At 52.5% G+C, this 21,212-nt stretch overlaps 1 protein-coding gene across 1 annotated transcript in view; it reads right to left on the bottom strand.

Moving 5' to 3' along the window:
• Positions 1-21,212, bottom strand: part of ANK2 (ankyrin 2) — a 325,210-nt gene that overhangs the window by 75,758 nt on the left and 228,240 nt on the right. The window contains exons 11-18 of the mRNA XM_087816209.1: positions 20,140-20,238; positions 16,951-17,148; positions 15,001-15,099; positions 14,795-14,893; positions 9,889-9,987; positions 3,659-3,856; positions 994-1,092; positions 564-662 (exon numbers count right to left, since the gene is read on the bottom strand). Coding sequence (XP_087672335.1) covers positions 564-662; positions 994-1,092; positions 3,659-3,856; positions 9,889-9,987; positions 14,795-14,893; positions 15,001-15,099; positions 16,951-17,148; positions 20,140-20,238 — 990 coding nt within the window. The remainder of the gene's footprint in view (positions 1-563; positions 663-993; positions 1,093-3,658; positions 3,857-9,888; positions 9,988-14,794; positions 14,894-15,000; positions 15,100-16,950; positions 17,149-20,139; positions 20,239-21,212) is intronic.

Here is a 21,212-nt window from a genome sequence, read left to right as displayed (position 1 = left end):
TCAACAGAAAAGCTAAAAGCGAGTTTATGGTAAATGGCAAGTTTCCACGCAACGCACCCCAATCTTTACCACCGGGCACCACAGGGCCCGCAGGGCACCGTGAGACAGACGGACGCGAGGCCCAGACCTTCACATCGGCCCTAGAAGAGTCGTTCCCTCCTGAGGAGCAACGTGGAATCAGCCTGTTCCTCTGCACACGACCCTTCCTGCCGGGAGGGGGTTTCACACCCCCCTTTGCTCTTCTCTTTTCCAGGCCAACCTTCCCCATTCCTTCAGCTACCTGGATAGGACCCCGTTTCCAGAGCCCTCTCCACTGAGGGGACTGTGCTGGACCAGCTGGTCCGGATCGCTCCCGAGCTGCACAGGAACCGAGTGCTACCCACCCCAGGTGTGGTGTTAGCAGCACAGAATAAAACAGTGCCGTGGCCTTGCTGTAGCACGCTGGCCGCTGGTCTGTTTCCCTCATTCAGAAGCTGCCATAGTGCTGGCTGGGTTGTTCCACGCCAGCCAATCAACCCAGCCCCATGGCAGGGTCCCAGTGACCGCAGACCTGCGGCCCTCACCTTGGCGGTGGCGTGCGGGGACGCGCCCCTCTCCAGCAGCAGCAGGGCCACCTCCTGGTGGTCATAGTGGGCGGCCACGTGCAGCGGGGTCAGGCCATTCTGCAGAGGGTGGTGTAGGCTCCTGGTTAGTACGTGGTATTAGCTGCCCTGAAGCTACCAGAAGGGGTGGGGACCAGTATCGATCAAGTCCAAGTTAATTAGTTAATATGGTCAATAGGAGCAAAGGAATCAAAGTCAACAACTACCTAATGATTTTACCCTGGAAACAACCAGACCTGGGGAAGCTGCTGAGTTTGCAGTGAGGTCTGAGACACTCTGTGACAATTAGGACACGAGCCCGGCAGGGACTCCCCTTATCGAGGACAAGTCCTGGCCCGAGTGCACGGGCCTCGGGTGGAAGCAATCCCGCCCGCCCCACGCTGGGCTGTACCTTCCCCGCGGAGTCGGCCGCCACCCGGCGGTGCAGCAGCAGCTTCGCCACATCCAGGCTCCCGTACTTGGCTGCCACGTGCAGGGGCGTGAACCCTTTCTGAAACGTGAACGAGAGAGAGGTGCTTGTCTGCCTGACCACCAGCAAGTTGCTTTCACTTATTAACATATGAAGCAAACGATGTTGACTCGCCATTTGGGGAAAACGCGGGCAGCATTAACCCCCATTCACCATCAACAGGGTGAGGGCAAAGAGTGAACTTCACCATCCAGAGTTTGCCTCAGACTAAACAAAAAGAATTTAAGAGCTGGAAACTGACTGTGGCTCCGTAGGAGGGTGTGTAGAAGCCCCAGGTCACTGAGACGGCTCCGATTTGTGCCTGGAAAAAATGCCTGTTTTTTCTTGCCTCTAAAATTAGTGGGATTGAGACAATAAGCTCTCTCTCCTTCTCGTAAGACCTGAATTCCTAATTCTTCATTTAAGTTTCAGGATATTTCAATGGCCATGGTAAAAAAAAATAATTTTTGGTGGTTCCATCAATTTGTATTTTCTGCAGAAGTAGCAAGATAAATGGTTGATAGAACCAAAAAATGTTCATGGTTGAGAAGCCCCTGCCAGCCTGTCACCCCTTTCCCAGGAGGGAGACCCCCACTGCATAAAATTCCTCTTGTAAAACACTCCACCAGCGGACGGACACCAGACTTTTATACACACGTCTTCTTAAAGACCCTTCTCCCACACGTCTCTGTCTGGATTCAATGTCTTGTGTGCCTCCTGCCTGTCCTGTAATTCACACTGTGTCCCCGGACTCAGATCTCAAGGACGGCCAGACCCACACCGCGACCTCAACTCCATCATCTTGGACAGACCGTGTCACCCACGCAGCCCTGGCACGGCCCACAGCGAACACGCGGGACACGCCAGGTGGGCGGCAGGGGTGCGGCCTGTCCCCGGCTCCTTCCCAACCCAGCACGCGCCCCGGGAAGCAGTGCAGCCCTGCGCAGGTCACCACGCTCTGGTTTCAAGTAGGAGGCTGTCTTCCTTTTTGCTTCTTTTTGAACATGTGGTACTAATAACTCCTGGGAGGAAAGTGAATCCTGCTTTCCCCGCGTGTGGGACGAACATGGGAAGTCTCCTCGTTCCTGCACGCACCCATTTAAAGCGACATCTGCTCCCCCTGCCACCCAGAGACCGGGTGGCGCTCGGAAGGAAACTCCTTGAGACAAACTGCGTGGCGAGGAAGAGAAAAGTCCTCCCGCTGCAGTCCTGCTGGAATGGCGACCCAGCCGCTACAGACGTGGAACTCCTATCAGACAAAACTGCACAGGATCTTCGCCGCAGAGCCACAGCGGGGCGGCCCCGCCATCTCCTGAGTCACCGCCTGTCTCGTCCCTGTGTGATCTCCCCCGGACCTCACCGACCCCCAGGATCTATAGAGGCTTCGTGTCCGCCCCTAGGCAGGGCCCCGTCCACCCCGCCGTCTGTCTCACACGTCCTCCCACTAAACAGCCCTCCTGTCCTATTGCCTTAGATATAGTGTTAAATCCCAAAACTTGCTGGAGGGCCGCAGGCTGTGTTTAATGCTCTACTCTGTTTTACACGTCTGAGTTTCCATCACCTTCATCTCATGCGGCAATCACCCAGTCTCTTGTAAGTTATTATGATGACTACTATTATTATTATATGTTTGTTGCTTAGTTTCTGATTTTTAAAAAAGGATTTTAAAACACTTTCAACTCTTCAGATGTGAATAATTAGTGATTCCTTCCCTGCGGGCATGAGGGCTGCTCCTCCGGCTGACAGGCCCGTTCCCACCTGGAAACGCCTCTGCGGAGGCGCAGCACCGCGCCCGGTGGCTTTGAGCAGGTAGAAAAACTCTAATAATCTGAGTCACTGCGGTACCTGTGGGCAGTGTTTTGCCTGCAAACAATTCACCTGTTGTGGGTTTTACCTTGTCTGCTTCCTACCCTCTGCACTAGTCCAGTTTCTTTTGCTCCCATTAGCCGAGTGTTTCCTGTTTTCTTCTAAGTCACATCCAAACAGGGAATCCAAGTCAAACGTGTCAGGTGGAGAGAAAATCACTGCCCAGCACAAAGTTTGAACATAAGTAAAATTTAGGCCGATGTATGTCTTTTGTTAGATAAGGTGACACCCAATAAAGTGACTCTCCAGCTAGGTCTGTTTAGACACCAGGTAGCGCACAGGGGTGTTGCTGGAAGAGGCTGGAGAGCAAAAGTGGGTGCAAGCAGATACGAGCATCGGGAAAGTCAAGACGAAGTAATGTGAGCGTCTCAGTGGCACTAAAACCTTAACCAACACAGAACTGACAACCTAACGCCACTGTCTCTTCCTCATTAGTGAGGGTATCTAGGGATCTTATTTTTCCCTCTTGGAACACAGTCCAGGTTTCACGGCGGGAAGGGAAGGCAAGGGCTTGCTTGGTGGAAGCCTCCTTAAAGGAGCCAGTGGCTGTGCTAGAAACCACCCAGCATTCACTAGAAGGAGGGACGCCGGCATCCCCGCTGCAGAAATGACATGATCTCCCAAGGCCCTGCGATCATTCGGGAAACGGATCTAAAAAGAACTCACAGGCCTGATGGAAATCTGCCCTGGGGCCGTGTTCGTGGCAGAGCACCACTGCTCTGCCGTCCGGGCCACCCCTTACCTTGGTGGCTAAGGAGTGGGCGGCTCCGGCTTCCAGGAGCACAGAGGCCACGTCCACCTGGCCTTCCCTGGCGGAGATGTGCAGGGGCGTGTAGCCGTTGGTGGTGGCCGCGTCCGGGTGGGCCATGTGCTGCAGGAGCAGCTGGGCGATCTCCGTCTTGCCCAGGCGGGAGGCGATGTGCAGAGGCGTCTGTTCCTCCTGCAACGCAAGTCAAGTCGGACGTGAGCCAGGGCAGCTCAAACGCCACCGGTGTCCTTCATGCCACTGCCTACGTTTCGGGGTCTCGAGGAACCCTGTGCAGAAGGAGACCACTGCTACTCTGACCACAGCTCATTTCACATTTGGCTGCAGAGGTGACCTGTTTGGTCCCAGAATCTTCCTGGTTTTATTGCCAGAGGGGAGGGAGGTGGGGGCGGGAGGAGAAGGTAAAGGGGGGAAACGGTGATGGAAGGAGGCTTGACTTGGGGTGGTGAGCACACAATATACAGGTGATACACTGTGCAATTGTACACCTGAGACTCATCATTTTATTAACCAGTGTCATCCCAATAAATTCAATTACGTAAAGAAAGTCTGTCCTTCCATCAACTTGGCCTTTGTTTCTAAGCACACCAGAAGGCCAGGCCTCGGCCCTCATTTATATTCATAAACCCACTCTTGGTTCTGAATAAGAAAGAAATCTTGTTCGGAAGCCCTAAGACCTAGATTCCCACCCAGAAGCTTTCACTAAAAACCAGTGCGGATTCTGGGAACAGAGCCAGGAGGGAAAGAACGAGGGATGCTGGGAAGGCCTGGGTCTCACTCCTCGTGGAGAGCCAAGGGCTGGGCGCGTCTTCACGGAGAGGCTGCGGACAGAGGAGACGTTGTAACTGGTCCTTATAAATGTCCCAGGGTGCGGTGCCCATGGGTCCAGGACTGGCACCCAGTGAAAGTGGGAGCTCTGGCAGGGAGGAAATGGGGCTGACTGCAAGCCAAGAGCTCCCACGGGAAGGCACAGAGCCGTGAGGCAGCAGGAACGGTTCAGGGGGCTCCAGAAACCGCCTGGCTCAGCTGTAGTCAGGAGACTGGTTTGAGTGCTAAGAAAACCAGACCAAAATGTTGTCTTGTAAAAAGAAAATTGCTGTAACCTCAGGTCTGTCTTCACAATTGGCCCAAGGGCATGTGACAGTTAAAGTGAGGAAAGAAAGGCTGGGCTCCAAGGGCCAAGATCCCGCCGAGAAGATGTGATACCAGCAGGAAGAATGTTCACGTGACGCAGATCTTCAAGCTGTGAGGAAAGACTATTAAGAGGAGCTGCAGGAGACACGGAGCAGCACTGTGTGATTCAGGGTGGTGAGAAGTGAGCAGAGCTGGAATTTTATGGAAATGTATCCCCATAAACGCCTTCCTGTATGGTGCACTTGATCCTGTCCTTAAAACAGACCCGAAAGGAAGGCATAGCATGTACTATTAGACCATTTTCCAGGGACAAGACTAAGAAGAGTTAAATAAGTCCAGGATTGTCCACAGTCACTCAGCTACTAACCAGGGCTTGAATTTAGGCCTTGGGTTCTGAAGACACACAGCTGCCTACACCTGCTACAGAGAGAGACAAGGTGGCACCGAGAAAGCGAGGACAGGGTGCCTCCACAGGAGAGGAGCCTGGCAGCACTCAGATGGGACACAGAGGAACCGGGAGAGTTCAGCACTGCACGGACAGATGGAAACCAAAGCAAACGGCCGTCGGAAGCGAGGACCTTGAGAAGAGCCACTGGGAACACCTGTTGTTTCCAGTTTCCTTCCTCAGACTGACCGGGCAGCACTGGGAGTGACCGCCTGACGAGTGGGGCTGGGGCCACGGCGACCCCGACCCAACGCTGAGAAGCGGCCCCGCGTGACGGGCAGCCAAGGGTGTGGTTAAACTATCGGCTACCCCCCTTGGGTCTCAGATCACAGAGCATGCGGCACTTGTCTCAAAAAAATCTATGAAATCAGCGTCTTGCCCACTGTCTTCAAGTTCTGGTACAGTGGTACCTGAAAGTGGGAAAGGGGCGAATCACAAACTGGTAACACTGTTTCCTCCAGTAACCAGACATATCAGCCCTTTGGGGGTTCAGGTAATTGCTTCCCTGTCGAAGCTGCTGCCTCAGGCTAACGCTCACTCAAGCCGAGGCAGAGAATGGGGGCACAGGAATAGCATTCTCGGAAGAGCTTGAGAAATGGGGGTTTGATTTCCGAGATGTCCTCCAAATGGAAGGGGCGGTGCTTCCGCGGTGAGGCGCGCGAACCACGGCACAGCTCACCGCCACGGGCCCGTCTCCCAAAATTAGGGAGACTTGCTGAGCCCCAACTCTTTACCACAGGACTGAAGCAAGAGGCTGTGACAAGGTTCACAGATGTGATACATTTTTCAGCCAATAGTTTCTACCCAACAGGACTCCCAGGAACCACATGGACTGGCAGCTATTCAAGCTGCCAGTGAATTAAGTTTCAAGTGAGTTTATGCCCATGGGCACTGGGATAACTCAGTCTCTAGAGCAAATCCAGGCACTCTGTTGTGCCTACAGAACATGGGCACCCTGAGCCAGAGTCTCCCAGGAGGGCAGGCCCGGGGACCTCCGAGTGCACCCACGGAGGAACCTGGATGAGAAGGAACCTTCCTGGGCAGGGCCCGGGGCAGGCATGCCTGCTGACCAAGGAACATGGGCCCCTGGGCCCTGCTCTCCAGTGTGTCCAGCAAAATGCTGCTCTAATTTCTGACTAGCTGTCTCCCTTTGGGAGACACTGAGCTGCAGAGCAGGGCTATGAGGTCAGAGGGTGTTTTCAGAAGAACATGAGGGGGGTAAGTGTGCTGGGAAGCCAAGGGCAAGACCAAGCAGACAAGTGTTGGTTCTTCTGCCCCCTTCTTCTGGGAACAGGCCTCCTCCTGGAGGAAGTGGACACCTCCCACTGCACCTGGCTCTCTCTAAGGTGCCGCCCCCATGTCACCCCACCTCATGAGTGGCCCACACATGGCATGGAGCCCCAGCTGGGTACTATGTCCTAGCCACAGACATCAGCTCAGGTGGGTAATGGGACTGAAGGACCCAGTTGCCTGGATGGAGAGAGGAGGGTTCTATCTATGTCTGAAATGGGAGATAAAGGTGTCAGCAAAGAGCCAGGTCACAGGACAGAACTCTCGGCTATCCTTTCAACTCTGCGACCCCAGGCACATCAGCACAATCTTGAATTTTAGGACCTTAAGCTGCCCTACAACACAGGGCTGCTGTGTGTGTGAAATAAGATAACGTGTGTTTAAAAAAAATGCTTTGTGAATTATAAAGCTTCAGTCTGTCCTGACAGGAGCATGGCCACACCTGAGAGGCAGCTAGGAAAGCAGGTTCAGGCCCCAGCCTGGCCGTCCACGTACAGGCCGCCCAGGTACAGGCTGGTTCTGACAGGTGGCTTGCATACGTGATGAGCTGTGGCCGTCTCACTGTCCAGGGGACTCACAGGGAGGCGTTCAGTGACATCCTAGGGTGGTGGTGGAAGTGAGGAACCAACCAAAAATGGCATGAAATTTGATATTTAAATGAGAGATAAAAAGATGTTTCTATGGAGACCATGTAACTGCAAAGGGGAAGTAAAACAATAGAATCAATGGAATTTATGTATAGAAATAAACACATGTATATATACACACATACATACATGTATACAGACACACACACATACACACACATATATACTGACACACACACACATATGCACACATACATACATGTATACACATACACACATATATACATACACACATACAGACACACATGCACACATATATACAGACACATACAGACACACATATGCACATATACATACATGTATACAGACAAACAGACATACAGGTTAAATTATACAGGCATACACACAAATATATACGTGTATACAGATGACAGACATATATACAGACAGGAAATTCTATAACATTTCAAAGGAAAGAGTCCGTGGCCAGTGGTGTTGAGGAAGGGATTTTAGATGGTCCAAAATGGCATAGGGCAATAATTAATAATAGGTTAAATGGACAACATAAAAAAATTGGCAGAGATCATGAAAATGAGCAAATTTCCATTAAAATATATATTAAAAGTTGAATATAGAAGAGCATTGAAGTGTTTTGATTTTGAGAGATAATGGGAAACCCTTTTATTATTAAATACGGATCACAAAATATTTATCAGAAACATTATCACAATTTCTGGTAAGGACAGTGCCGTTCGTGATACTCAGAGTGACTGACTGACCATGAGACTGTCCTTAAAAACAGCCGAGGGCAGGTAACTGTGCAAGGAGGGAGGACCGGCAGAGCCACAGGCACTCGGGCGTCAGCTCCTGTGTGCGACACTGTGGGAGGGACATGTTGTCAAACCCAAGAATGTCCAGCACCAGGAGTGACCCTAATGCAAACTGTGGACTTGGGCAATGAGGATGTGTCCCTGTGGCTCATCAGCTTTGACAAATTCCCCGCTGGTGGGGCTGCCGACACGGGAGGTCAGAGGGCAGATGGGAAATCTCTGTATCTTCCTCTCAATTTTGGTGCAAACATGGAATAGCTCTAAAAAAGAGTACTTAAGGAAAAAATGCCCTGCCCTGGCTGGTGTGGCTCATGGTTAGAGAGAAGGCCGTGGACTGAAGGGTCCTGGGATCGACTTCGGCCAAGGGCACGTACCTCGGTTGCAGGCTTGATCCCCAGCCCCAGTCAGGGCACAGAGGGGGGGCAACCAATCGACGTGCCTCTCCCACATTCATGTTTCTCTCTCTCACATCCACGTCTCTCTCACATCCATGTCTCTTTCACAACCACGTCTCTCATATCCACATCTCTCTCATAACCACGGTTCTCTCTCTCACATCCACGTCTCTCTCACATCCATGTCTCTCTCTCACATCCACGTCTCTCTCACATCCATGTTTATCTCTCACATCCACGTCTCTCTCACACACATCCACGTCTCTCTCACATCCATGTTTATCTCTCACATCCACGTCTCTCTCACATCCATGTCTCTCTCTCACATCCACGTCTCTCTCACATCCATGTTTATCTCTCACATCCACGTCTCTCTCACATCCATGTCTCTCTCTCACATCCACGTCTCTCTCACATCCATGTTTATCTCTCACATCCACGTCTCTCTCACACACATCCACGTCTCTCACATCCACGTCTCTCTCGAAAAAAAAAAAATGCCAGGAAGAACAGTTTGAATCGCAAAAGCTCTAAATACTGAAGAGCATATGGTACCAACAATGGGCACCAAAGATATAAATTAGTGTTACAAGTTAGCGTTAACTTGTATGATGGGTAGAAAGGTGATAAAACCTAAAATGACAAAGGCACCCACGTGTCCCCGGGCGCTGGGGAAGCGCTGTGAGATCCCTGGGTCAGAGGGTGGTAAGAAAGTCGGGAAAGGGCACCAACCCTCACACTAGGTAAAACCGGGCGGGAGGGAGAACTTGGGCGACCTCCTAGGGCCGCTTCATTCCAACAGGACGGTCCCTAAGGCGCGCCAGGCGCCCAGTCAAGGTGGGCGAGTTCCAGCCCAGGCTTGTCAGGCGGGAGGAGAGCGATTCTGCGCCCGAGGGCCCCGAAGGGCTGTGCGTGTCCGTGGGGGCGGGCAGGGAAGGAGGCAGAGGCGCGGGTGGGGGGAGTGCCGGCGCCGGAGTGCGAAGGAAGCAGCGAGAAGGCCGCAATCTCGAGGAAATCGAAAGGGAAACCAGCCCAGGGGAGTCAGGGGCAATTGGAAACGGGAAATCTAAAGGAACAGGAACAACCTCCGGCAGGTTCCTGCGTTTGGAGGTGGAGGGAAGGGAAGGCTGGGCGGCGGGAGAGGAGAGCAGAGGCGGGGACCACGGCGCTCTGCCTGCGGTTCGTTCCCAGGCAACCGGGAAGGCGGCCTGCGGACTGTGCGGGTGGGAAGAAGTGAGTGCACCGTGCACAGCATCTCTGGAGCACGTGGGTTTTAAGTCCGTGAAATAAACAGACATTTGCGCAAGTGCTTCCACAGGTGACGTCAGTCAGCGTCAGCCCATGCCGTGTTCTTAGGTGCAGATGGCACGTTTGTCCCAACGCGCATCTTTCTGAAACCAGTGCCTCCCACCCCGTGTGCTCATTGCTCCCTTCCCTTTGCCTGAAAGCCGGTTCCCGAGGGTTGGCCCACCTGCACCCCTGGAGGGAGAGACCAGGCACAGGAGGGGCCTGGCCGGGCACCTACCCTGGCTCTGGCGTCGACCAGGGCACCGTTCCGCAGCAGGCACCGCACCACCTCCACCTGGCCCGCCCGGGCGGCCATGTGCAGCGCTGTCTCCCCGCGCTGCCGGAAACAAGAGCGTTGATCGTCAGTGAGCCCTCAGTTTCAGTGGTAAAGAGTAAAACGTGACATTTTTGTGAAATTCAACAGTAACCCAAAGGCTTAGGAAACCTGTGGAAAGACATGATGAGTCCCCCGACATTCAGTCTGAGCAGCACCACTCTGAACCCTCTGCCTTCGTGAGGATAAGATGAGCTCCCTCTACTCTTTTCAGCCCATGGAACCGAGGGACTGGCCCCAATGTCCAGGGTGCCTTAGGCCGAGGCTGTAATCACCTGGCAGAACTTAAATCTGTCATTGTCACACTCAACTATGTGATAACAGCACCCTCGATTTTAATGAGAAAGTCTAGATGCTGGAAGTCAAGTCCGCACATCCCGAAACCACGTCCTCTGCACCACAGTCCCATCGTCCTCTCCAGAATTCAACATTTATTTCTGAAATAAAGTGCTAGTTTTCTGCTGACTTGTCTTTGTGTTAGGAAACTAGTCAGTGACTGTTGGCATGAAGCATGCCCAGCCCTGGAGGTCCCCTACTTTTTATTAATGAGTATATTTAACTACAGAAGTTATCTGAGAAAACGGCTGGAGAAGCAGCTGTCAGCAGGGCCACCGCGGGCTCAGCTGGGCATCAGGGCCTCTTGCATCCCGTGCCTGCCGACTGTCACACTGATCGGGAAATGGCAGCTTAGACCGTAGAGAATTCTCTCATTGGGAAGCCTGTTAATTACTAACTCTAGGAAATAGGGTTTTGTCTTTTTTTAAACAGCGTATTTTAAAACCACATGTAGTTCTGAACAAGGCAGAGTTTCTTTCATTCAGTTGTAAAAGACCACGATACTGAACTAAAAGTTACTACTTTTAGTGACCACTGTCCTGGAAAATATGGCTGATTAGACCACGTTAAGTAAGCTCTCACGTCACTAAGTCAGTCTTCAAGTTGGTCATGGGGACAGGACATGCCTGACAAATCCCAGGGGGTAATTCCTTCTCATTCCTTGCCCAGGAAACCCTTAAACTCTAGAGGATGCCAGGCGGCCTTTGGGCATAATCCCCGGTGTTCACACACCCCGTTCCTTAGGACGTTACGACAAATTCATTCAAATGAGTTGGTTTGAAAAGAACGAAGCTGACGGCTGCTGTAATTTTTCCTTTACCAGTGGTCACCTATCCTCCAATGTTCTCATTTTCCGATGATATATTCTGACTTTCGTGAAGAAAATGTACCCGGAGCCTCTTGATCTATAAAGTGGCGTGTTCCTAGAACAACACTTGTCCTCGGGCTCGCGGGGTGTGGCAGGACGCTTCCCCTGCGCAGCTTGGCCTCTCGCTGTGCTCTGTCACTAAAGGCTGTCTCTAGTCGATGACGCCAGGTCTTCTCAACGTTCAAAAAACACACACACCTCAAACCTTTCCTCTGTTTTTAGGCCTTACAAAAGTATAGCCGTTATACTAACTTTGGTAGAAATAAAGACAGAAATGAATTTCCTGAACGAACGTTAAGTCAACGCAGACTCAGGAGCACCAACTCGAACGCAAGCCCGAGTGTCGGGAAGGAGCTTTCAAAGTGTAAATGTTTCCAGTGTTCGTCTTGCTCTTTCCAATACCCTGTGTACTTACGTGAGTTACTTCATGGTGTTTGCACATTTGAAACTGGCAGCTATATATCACCCCAAAAGTATTAAGTGTTACGTTCAAAGAAAAGTCCTATAGACACACGTGGTCCCTCCCCTTCCAACAGTGGTCTCGTTTGGTTTTATTTGATGACCTTGGGGCAGCTGACTTTTACTGTAGATCTCCCTCAACACTGTATATTACCTTTGTTTATTCATAAGTGTAAATAAGAAAATGAAAGAGGGTGTATAGAGTTTTAATCAATAACTTCCATTTCTTGGCTGTTGGGCACCTCATCGCATTCAATGCTGGTGCTTTCTTTATCTTAAGTGAATTAACTGTAAGGATTGGGGGAAACCCTCCGACATAATAAGCAGAGTGAACTTAGCCGGGAGCCCACTGATCTGCTGTGAGAAGGAAAACTTGCTAACAGGGCACTGCGCTCTGGGCAGCCCTGCAGGGCGGGCGTGGGCTGGGGCTCCTGCCATGCCAGCGGCCATGGCCAGGTGGACACGTGGTGCACTCATGAGCAATCTGGAAAGGGGGCATGGCTGAGTGACTGAGTGACTGGTACCCTCAAACGTGCAGTGAGTTTCCAGACAAAAACAAGACTTAGCAAGAGGTGGTGAGCTCCTGCTGGAAGCGGCTACTAAACGTCATGCCCCTCTTCTCAGAGTTAAAACGGACTCTGCCAACAGCTGCAGCCACCACTCGACAGCATCAGCCAGAAGCCTCAAAGCAGGACAGACAGCATTGCATCCAAAAATGCAACATGGCCTCAGGCAGCACACGGAGGCTCGGGTGCGGGCGGGGAGGACCCACACGGACACAGCAAGCAGGCAGTTTCACGCCGTGACTTGGCTGCCCGAAGAGCTGGGATCCGTAGCTACACCCTCCCGTCCCGAGAATGACGGGCACAGGCGGCCGCGCTAGAGAAAGCCGAGGCCCTGCACGCGTAGGGTTGCAGGCTTAGCCAGTGAAAACAGAACGCCAGTCCAGCTGTAGCTCCAAATGGCAGGTAATTATTTTAGCATATCTGAAGAAATGGTGGGACATACTTATATTAAAAACAATAATTTGTTGTCCTGGCCAGTGTGGCTCAGTGGGTGGAGCACCACCCCAGGCACAGAAAGGTCACGGGTTCCGTTCCCGGTCAGGGCACAGCCCAGGTTTCGGGTTTGATCCCGGTCGAGGTGCATACAGGAGGCAACTGATCGATGTTTCTCTTTCAACATGGATGTTTCTCTCTCTCTCTCCCTCTCCCTCTCTCTTTAAATAAATCAATAAAAATATATTTTAAAAAACCGAAACTGCAAAAAGCACAATAATTTGCTGTTTACCAGAAATTCAAGTTTAACTGGCAGTCCTGTGCTTTGCCTGGCAGCCCTACCTGTGTGGCATCTCCCCCCTGCCGAGCTCTTCGCACCAGGATAAAAACAAGCAGGACACGCGGGGACGCGTCGGGGGAGGGTTGGGGCGCAGGGGCCTTGCACGTGTTTGTTTGGAGGGAGCTGAAGAGAAACAGTAAGTGATGGACAAACTTGAAGATAAAACCATGAAGAACTTCATAGTGACCACAGATGGAAGTTAAAGTTTCATACAGCAACTGCCAAATTTGGAAGTTTTTAAGAACCTAAGCCACGTCCTCATTGTTATTGCTTTAATTAATATTTTATTTATTTGTATGTGAAAATCTACGTCACCTACATAGCACTTTTTTGCAGAGGAAAGGGATCAATATGGAGAAATCGGAACTGCCCGGTGATCTGAAGTTGGTCGGTTAAGAGGCACATGTAGAGTCTCCACAGAATCACACAACCGCTTCATACAGACTTTCTTTAATGATTTTGCAAAAGTCTCCTCGCAATAAAAGATCACCTCAGGAGATGCCAATCAAGCATCGCATGGGATGCACTCACGCTGGTATCGCCCCAGCGTGGTAACTAAGGCGGTTCCGCCATCTCTGCTGCGGCCCTGCAGCCCGGTGGGGCCCCACGAGCGCTTTGCTCGGGTACGGCCTGCGCAGGACTCAGTCAGCGAGAGGTGGTCGCCTCTGGGCACAGGCGGGATGCTGTCCCTTCCTTTCAAAGTCCTAAGAAGTGACTAGAAACTAAGCTCACATTGGCATGTTGTGGAATTACTCTTATCCTTAATAAAGTGAAGATTAGTAAATAATGTGGGAACTTAAGACCAATAAGCTGTAATTAGGGAAATTTATGAACAGCCTTTATGTGCCAATTTTGGGATGGTTTTGTGCTCCAACTGTCAGTAATATGAACAGGGAGTATTAAGGGATATTTAAAATCAAATAAACTTATTTCACATGGACTTTGTCTCTGCATCTGACACTTCAGCACAGAAACTGTGTCAGATACAAAGAAATGGGACGTGAGAGGAAAAACAGAAAGAAGAGGAACTGGACACTGCTTCACAACAAGGGAATGAAATACCAAAGATTAGCAACACGATCGGCCGGCTGTCCTTGTGAATGGGGCTCGTTCTAAGGGGGGCGCTGATGCTCCTTTGGGGGCAGGCTTCCTTGGCATACTTAAGTCCTCAGCCGCCCGGGGTCCCGCGAGCCCCCGAGCGCCGGTGCCCTGCACAGAGGCGAGAATGTGCATTCGGTGACCAGACCGCGGTCCAAGGGGGGGGCTCTAGACGGGGCAGCCGCACAAGGACACGGGGTGAGAGGAGGTGGGGGAATTGGGGGCATCGTGCCCACTGGCAGAAAGAAAGCTGCCCGGGGGGCAGCGTTCCTCTAGGTGGGTGGACAAGGTGGGACGCTGACTGCTTCAGTACGAGAGAACCCCCTCTCCCAGCAAAACCAGACCAAGACGGAAGGCCAAGCGGAGGCAGGAAACGGAAGCCCGGGCCAGTGAAGCCGGGGCGCCCTCCGCCCGGCCTGTCTCCGCAAGCCAGGGGCCCGACTGCGGCCCGACTTGGTACTTTCACCGCGATCACCTGGGATACAGCCGCTCGGCCCGCACGGTGGGCCCTGAAGCGCTCACCGCAGCCGCCACTGGGAGGCGGGCGGAGCTCAGACAACACGTGCGGCACCGTCCACCGCCTCCGGGAAGCCTCCAGGACTGAGACCCTCCCTCCCTACGGGCTCTCGGCAGTCCGCGGTCCCCGCGGCACAGGCGTCCGGGCTCTCCCACAGCTCCCCGGACGCGCAGGCTGCGCCCAGCCGTACTCACAATGTTAGTGGCGTCGGGACAGGCGCCGTTCTGCAGCAGCAGCAGCACAATGTTCAGGTGGCCCATGAAGGCGGCCACGTGCACAGGCGTGAGGCCCGACTGCGGACAGAGCGACAGGCTTTACTCCCTGCACGGCGGCTGCCCCGCCCCGAGCGGGGGCGGGGTGGGGGAGTGGAGGGTGTTGGTGACAAGCGGGGACAGTCTACCTCTGTGACAGCCTGGATGGAAGCCCCGTATTTCACCAGCAGCTCCATGACTTTGATGCGGTTTTTCTTGCAGGCAATGTGCAGTGGAGTAAAGCCATTCTGTGCAAAAGACAACCGGGTTAGTCGGAGACATGCACAGCGGCCCTCACCGCGGCATGCGGCACACGCGGGCCCGTCACAGCGTCACGGCACCGTGTCCCGCAGCAGCACTGGGGTGGGCGGGCGTCTGCGCGGAGCCCTGCTCGCGTGGCGACGGGAACAACGCACATGGGACACGGGCCGCTCGCCCAGAAAGAAAACGGGGCGAGGAGCCTGGAGAGGGCAGGTGAGGAAACGCCTGGGGGCAGCGGGGTGAGCGTGCTCTGGGACGAAAGTCGTTTCTTAAGGGCGTAGACGCCGCTCACCTGCCTGCTTCAGAGGCGTGAGGCCATCACTGCCCCCAAAACTGCCCCCAAAATAAATGCTTCAGCTTTGCTACTTCTGCCTCCAGGGAGGAGGTGCTGCCATGAGCAGAAATCATTGTTTATGTGGATAAGTTTTTATATCCTGATGTTATATTAACATTTTTATAAGTTGTTGTATATCAGCAGAAACTATTATGTAGAAGGTTCATATCTTGAAATTATATTTCTTAAAGTTTTTATAAGAGTTCATGAAATATGTTTTATGAAGAAATGATTATGAAATTTGTCAAATATTTTTAAGAAAAGTATGGAAGTTTCTGGAATAACTGGAAGGAGAGCTCTCTGAGAGGCAAAGGACTGTGGAGGCATCTAAGGCACTTCTGAACTTTTCAAACAGCTAACGTGGAGGAACCGGGGATGTTATATAAAGATTTGCTCTCAGGCCCCATGCTTCACCCTGCGTGTTGTCCTTAGAGTTGTATTTTTATGTGGACAGTGGCCCCTGCATATGGTACCAGTGGGGACCCCCGTCAGCCAGTGTCCCTCAGGAAAACGCGTGGTCTCACTAACCCGGCGGCTCATCCCTCACCGTGGTTAGTGGTTTCCCGATTCTGAGCTGTGTAATGAGCCAGATATAAGCAGCCACATGTAGATGCAGCGCTTAAAAGGCTTCTTATTATTAAATCCCAATATTATATAAGCTTACTGACCACTCTGATGGAAAATGAGTGTTTTCCTCCTTGTGAGAAAATAAATATCCTCACATAATTGCACAAACCCTAGAGGTATATTTGCTTCCCAGGCAATGAGCATAAATTAACTCTAAAGGAAATTTTCTAAATAAAAGTAAGGTTTAACCTTTGATCATTCCAGCGGCATTCTATCATCTTAAGTATTAAGACTAATTTAACCGACATAAACCATGCAAATGTACAGGGAAAAGGTTTGTTGTTCGTGTGAGAACCAGGAGCAAGGACAGATCAGCGCAGGCCCCCCTGCCGCGGCTGCGGGGACAGGAACGTGGGGAAGGAGGGTTTTCCGCACCGGGCCGAGCGCAGGCTGCGGGGCGGTCCCGGGCGGGTGGCATGAATGCCCCGGCTCTCGCCTCTGGCCGGGTCATCAGCCCCGCGAGGACACTGCCCAGCAAACCGCTCCCGGGCGGGTGTTTTACACTGTGACGGGTCAGATCAACACCCGCTTCAGAACCTCACTTTCCAGAAAGAGCTGAGTGACCTTCACCACCCTCACCCGAGCCCGAGCCCAGGGCGGAGTCTGCACTCAGGGCGGTTTCCCTCTCTCCCGACCCCTCTTCCCTCTCACACTGTTCCCCTCCAGAGCCCTCCTGTCTACCCGCTCGCCACCCCGGGGCGCTGCCTTGGGTTCCCGTCGATCTCCCTGCGCCCGCGACCACGTGCCTGCGGCGGGGACCGCGAAGGCAGGACGGAGGCAGGCGCCCGTGTGCGCACCCTGAGCGTGACCGACCCCGCTCAGCCTCGTGGGCCTGCCCATCCCCCCCGTGCTTGCTGGCGGGCGGTGCTGGCGTTACCAGGGCTCGGGCGTTGGGGTTGGCTCTCTTGTCCAGAAGGAGCTTGGTGACACGGTAGTGGCCACAGTGTGCGGCCACGTGCAAGGCCGTCAGGTAGTCCAGCGTGACGTCGTCCACGGGTGCCTTGTGCTGCAGCAGGTGCTTGACACAGTCCACGTGGTCCCCCTGGGCGGCCATGTGAAGCGGAGACAGCCCGTTCTGCGCATCGAAACAAAGCCAGACCACGTCCCCACTTTAGTCTCCACACTCAGGCTCTGAGACACAAGTCAATTCCTGATCTCCCCCAGAATGAGGGGGGCCTAACACCCATCTGACATCTAAGTATGTAGCAGATTATGTCTGACAAAGAGGAAAGCGAAGATAACATTTAATTTCATAATTATGCTATTCTGAGGCCAAAACACAAGTAATGTTTCATGAATGAATATGTGGTACATGTGGCAATTCAGCTGGCTCTCACAACTATCAGGGCAACACTAGATACACAGAGACAAGTGACAGCTATGCTAAATTATCCAAATCCAGCTCTACGCATAGAATCTGCATTCACTTCATCTCTCTGCACGGACTCCCCACTCTAATAGGGGGCGGGGGAGGCGGAGCAAGACCGGGACCATCTCACAGACTTGCTGCTCTTAACTCCCACGACGCCCTGTCTCCATCAGAGACCCAGCTGGGCCTGCAGAAAGCAGTCAGGGGGACAGAGGAGACAGTGAGGAATGTGGACCAGGGCCCAATGACCTCTCAAGTTCTAAATTTTGAGGAAAATCTAAATTTATCATCACTGATACTGCCCAGATGCTTTAGCCTTACTCCTCAGAGGTCAACGTCGGGAACACAAAGTAGCAGGTAATTCACTGACAGTTATCAGGCTAGAGAAGACACTTGTTTTTTAAGGTTAAATAAATAGGGTTATAGGACAAAAATGCAAAATTAGGAAAGAAACTAAATTAGAAAACATAGTCTCATTAAAGACAGTGGAATACTGTCTTTTCTTAATAACAGATGCAAATGTGGTCACTAGAAACTAACAGCTGACCATACGTCCAGCGTGGCAGCGATGAGACGCAAGGAGGCCGAGGCCGTGCCTGCATGTAAGGCCGGAGCAGGCCCCGGGCCCACGGCCCCCAAATGCACCCGCCTCTCCACTGCAGCCGTTTGTGGGCTGCAGAGTGTATGCGATTTTAAATTACTAATATTTCTTCTTTGTCTCTGAAATACTCTTTATTCATAATATTGTTTTTATATTTATAAATTCATAAAATGAACGCAGGACAGGAGGCGAGCTGATGGGAAGGGACTTATGCGCCGTGCGACGTGTGGATACAGCGCTCTGCATCCCGAAGCTCAGCGGGCAGCGCCTGGAGGCACGTCGCACGCCTGTCGGTCTCAGTGCCGGTTTATCCGATAACGACAACGTGGAAACAAAATCTTCACCATTTAATCCTTTTGTTCGTTTTTGGAAATATGCACTGAGCACCCGCTCAAGCCCTGTCCCAGGCCTGAGGCCACAGCAGGGGCCTTGTCCTCACAGAGGTGGCTTCTGGGTGCTACGAGGACAATTTGAAAAGACTAAAAACTGGTGGGAGGCGCCTTCCACGCCCAAGCTGGGGTGTCCCCAGGCTATTCATTTTCTTCCTGTTTCTCACCCCGCACAGCCCTCTACTTTTTGTAATGATCTGCTTTTCTACCTTTTTACTTAAATTCTAACCTTCTTAAAGATACAGACTGCACATTACTTGTCTCGACAGTCCCTTAGTGACCAGTCGCACACTGAGGCTACTCACGGTGACGCTAGGTGATGCGTGATGAGGGAATGAGCGAAAGAGGTCAGTAAATGTAATCGTGCAGGCACAGACCCTGCACGCTGCGCCCTCAACAGGGGTGACGTCCGATTTTACCAGAGGCCACCCAGGTAACCCCTGGTCTTCATGACTGGTACGCGGTTGGGGGCCAACTCTGTAGACACGATCACAGCGGAGCTTGTGGAACAGCGTCAGCTGTTCTTTCTCAATTGGATACAGGCTTCTCACTGGTTGCAACATGGCTGGTCTGAAACATTATGTTCATTTAAATTTCAACCTGTTCTCCACAAAACTTGGAAAATGATTGCCCAAGCCCAGGGAGCTGCTTTTCAGACAGGTCCCTGCGTGCGGCCTCCCCGGTGCAGGTGCGGGTGCGGGAGTGGGCATAGCAGACGATCATTTCTAGTCTGCGTTTCTGATCTGAAGACCACCTTTTGTGCCTGGGGCAGGCCTTTAAAGACTGCGCTCATCCCACACCTATTTCAGCGTGTGGGCTGGCTTGTGCTCCAAATAATTTCAAGTAAATATTCAATTACAATGCAGTATAAGTTGAAACGATGTGCTTGTGTTGGCTGCCTTTTCAGGGCTTGCTCGGTGGCAGCACCGGCTGACACCAACCCTGACCGGGAGCGAACAGGGCATGTCCAGGCCCGAGTTTCGATTGTGCCACGGGTGCGGGTGTCGCTGCACACCCACTGAACAGCTGTGTCATCGTGTTCACTTGTCTACTGGCAGCTTCTGCTGCCCCAAGTAAGGCTGGAGGTGAGGAACTTACTGCAACAAACCTCTTAAAACACATTCTGCAACGAAAACCTCATCACTTGGTGCCACGTATAAGAACGGGCTCCCCGGGCGACTGCACCGAGGCACGAGGCAGGTCTGCTGCCTCCGCCTCGGAGAACCCTGCGCCTGTCTGCCCGCCGGCGGAGGCGCGGGGCGAGTGCGCTCTCCGTGGGGAAACCCTGCCACGGCCACACCACCGCATCTCCTGAGAGACAAAGACTGCAGCTGAAGGCTCGCCTTGTAAAGCTAATTATGCTTCTTCAAAAGGTAACTTCACGTAATTTATAGCCATCTTAGGGTATCATAAAAATGTGGACTCCTAGAATGTAAGATCGTCTCATCTATACACAAGATTCTTGTTTACTTATAATACAGCGATATTCACTTTTCCATCGGCAGTAATAGCAGGTAAAACACAGAAAGAACTTGAGGGCACACACTTACTACATCTCGCTACAGGTACTGGTTCATTTCAAATCACTTTAAAAGTCTGGCATACGTTCCTCACTCCGCGCACACAGACACCAACCGCCTAGCAAATGCCTGCTGATGCTATTTCAAGGACAGAGGGGCCGCGGGCCGCCCTCCCACAGCGACCCACCTTGGTCCTGGCCAGCAAGGGTGCCCCCCGCTCCAGCAGCAGCTCCACCGCCTGGTCGTGTCCACTTCGGGCCGCGCAGTGCAGCGGCGTCAGCCCGTCCTGCGAAGAGCCAGGGTTAGGCCTCAGTCCCCGTCCTTCTAAAGCGAGTGCACCTTGGAGAGGGCGTCTCCTGGACTCAGTCCGGCAGCTCGACGGGTGGGTGAGAGAACCATGCTTAGGTCAAGGAGAGAGACACTGTGTCTCCCTCTACACAGAAATGTCCCTTTCTGTTTCCAGTGAGGCGAGGACCCAAGCAAAGGCCACACTTCGCACATTCTTACTCTCCTGCCCGTCTCACTACCTACTGTTGGAAGTGCATAGAAACTCAGACATTTATTTTCCTTAAGGCTGAAATGACAGAGAAGGGTACTGCACTCACCCAGACAGCCTGGGTCAGGTGCAGGGGATGCCCTGAGCCAGGTGTAGTGGATGCCCTGAGTCAGGTGAAGGGGGTGTCCTGAGCCAGGTGTAGTGGATGCCCTGAGCCAGGTGCAGGGGATGCCCTGAGCCAGGTGCAGGGGATGCCCTGAGCCAGGTGAAGGGGGTGTCCTGAGCCAGGTGCAGGGGATGCCCTGAGCCAGGTGCAGGGGATGCCCTGAGTCAGGTGCAGGGGATGCCCTGAGTCAGGTGAAGGGGGTGTCCTGAGCCAGGTGCAGGGGATGCCCTGAGTCAGGTGCAGCAGATAATGGCTGCCTTTTCCACAAGCAACAGCAGAGCCCTGGGTAAGTCGGGTCAGCACAACCCTTGAGGAAAATAACTTAGAACTGAAGAGTGGAAGCAAAAGCCTTTTGACATGATTCATGTAAAAGCCACACTCTCCTCGTTTCCTCCTTAAACCATCCAACCAGAGATGTGTGGGTTGGACCCTCGATCTTTGTTCTGAGAAAATTAAGTCAGTGAGGACTTGGAAACTGTCTCCTTAGGGGGCTGGTGCTCTGCTTTTTTGGGTACTTATGAGAAAATATTAAATTCTGCTTTGCAAAGTGAAACCTTTAAATATTGTCTGAGGTTTAAATAAAATCCGAGAAGGCCAT

The sequence above is a fragment of the Miniopterus natalensis genome, chromosome 4 (genome assembly GCF_054644295.1).
Source record: "Miniopterus natalensis isolate mMinNat1 chromosome 4, mMinNat1.hap1, whole genome shotgun sequence".
NCBI classification, from domain to species: Eukaryota; Metazoa; Chordata; class Mammalia; order Chiroptera; family Miniopteridae; genus Miniopterus; species Miniopterus natalensis.
The sequence above is the reverse complement of the archived record's forward strand: the minus strand, read 5'-3'. Positions and strand labels throughout refer to the sequence as shown.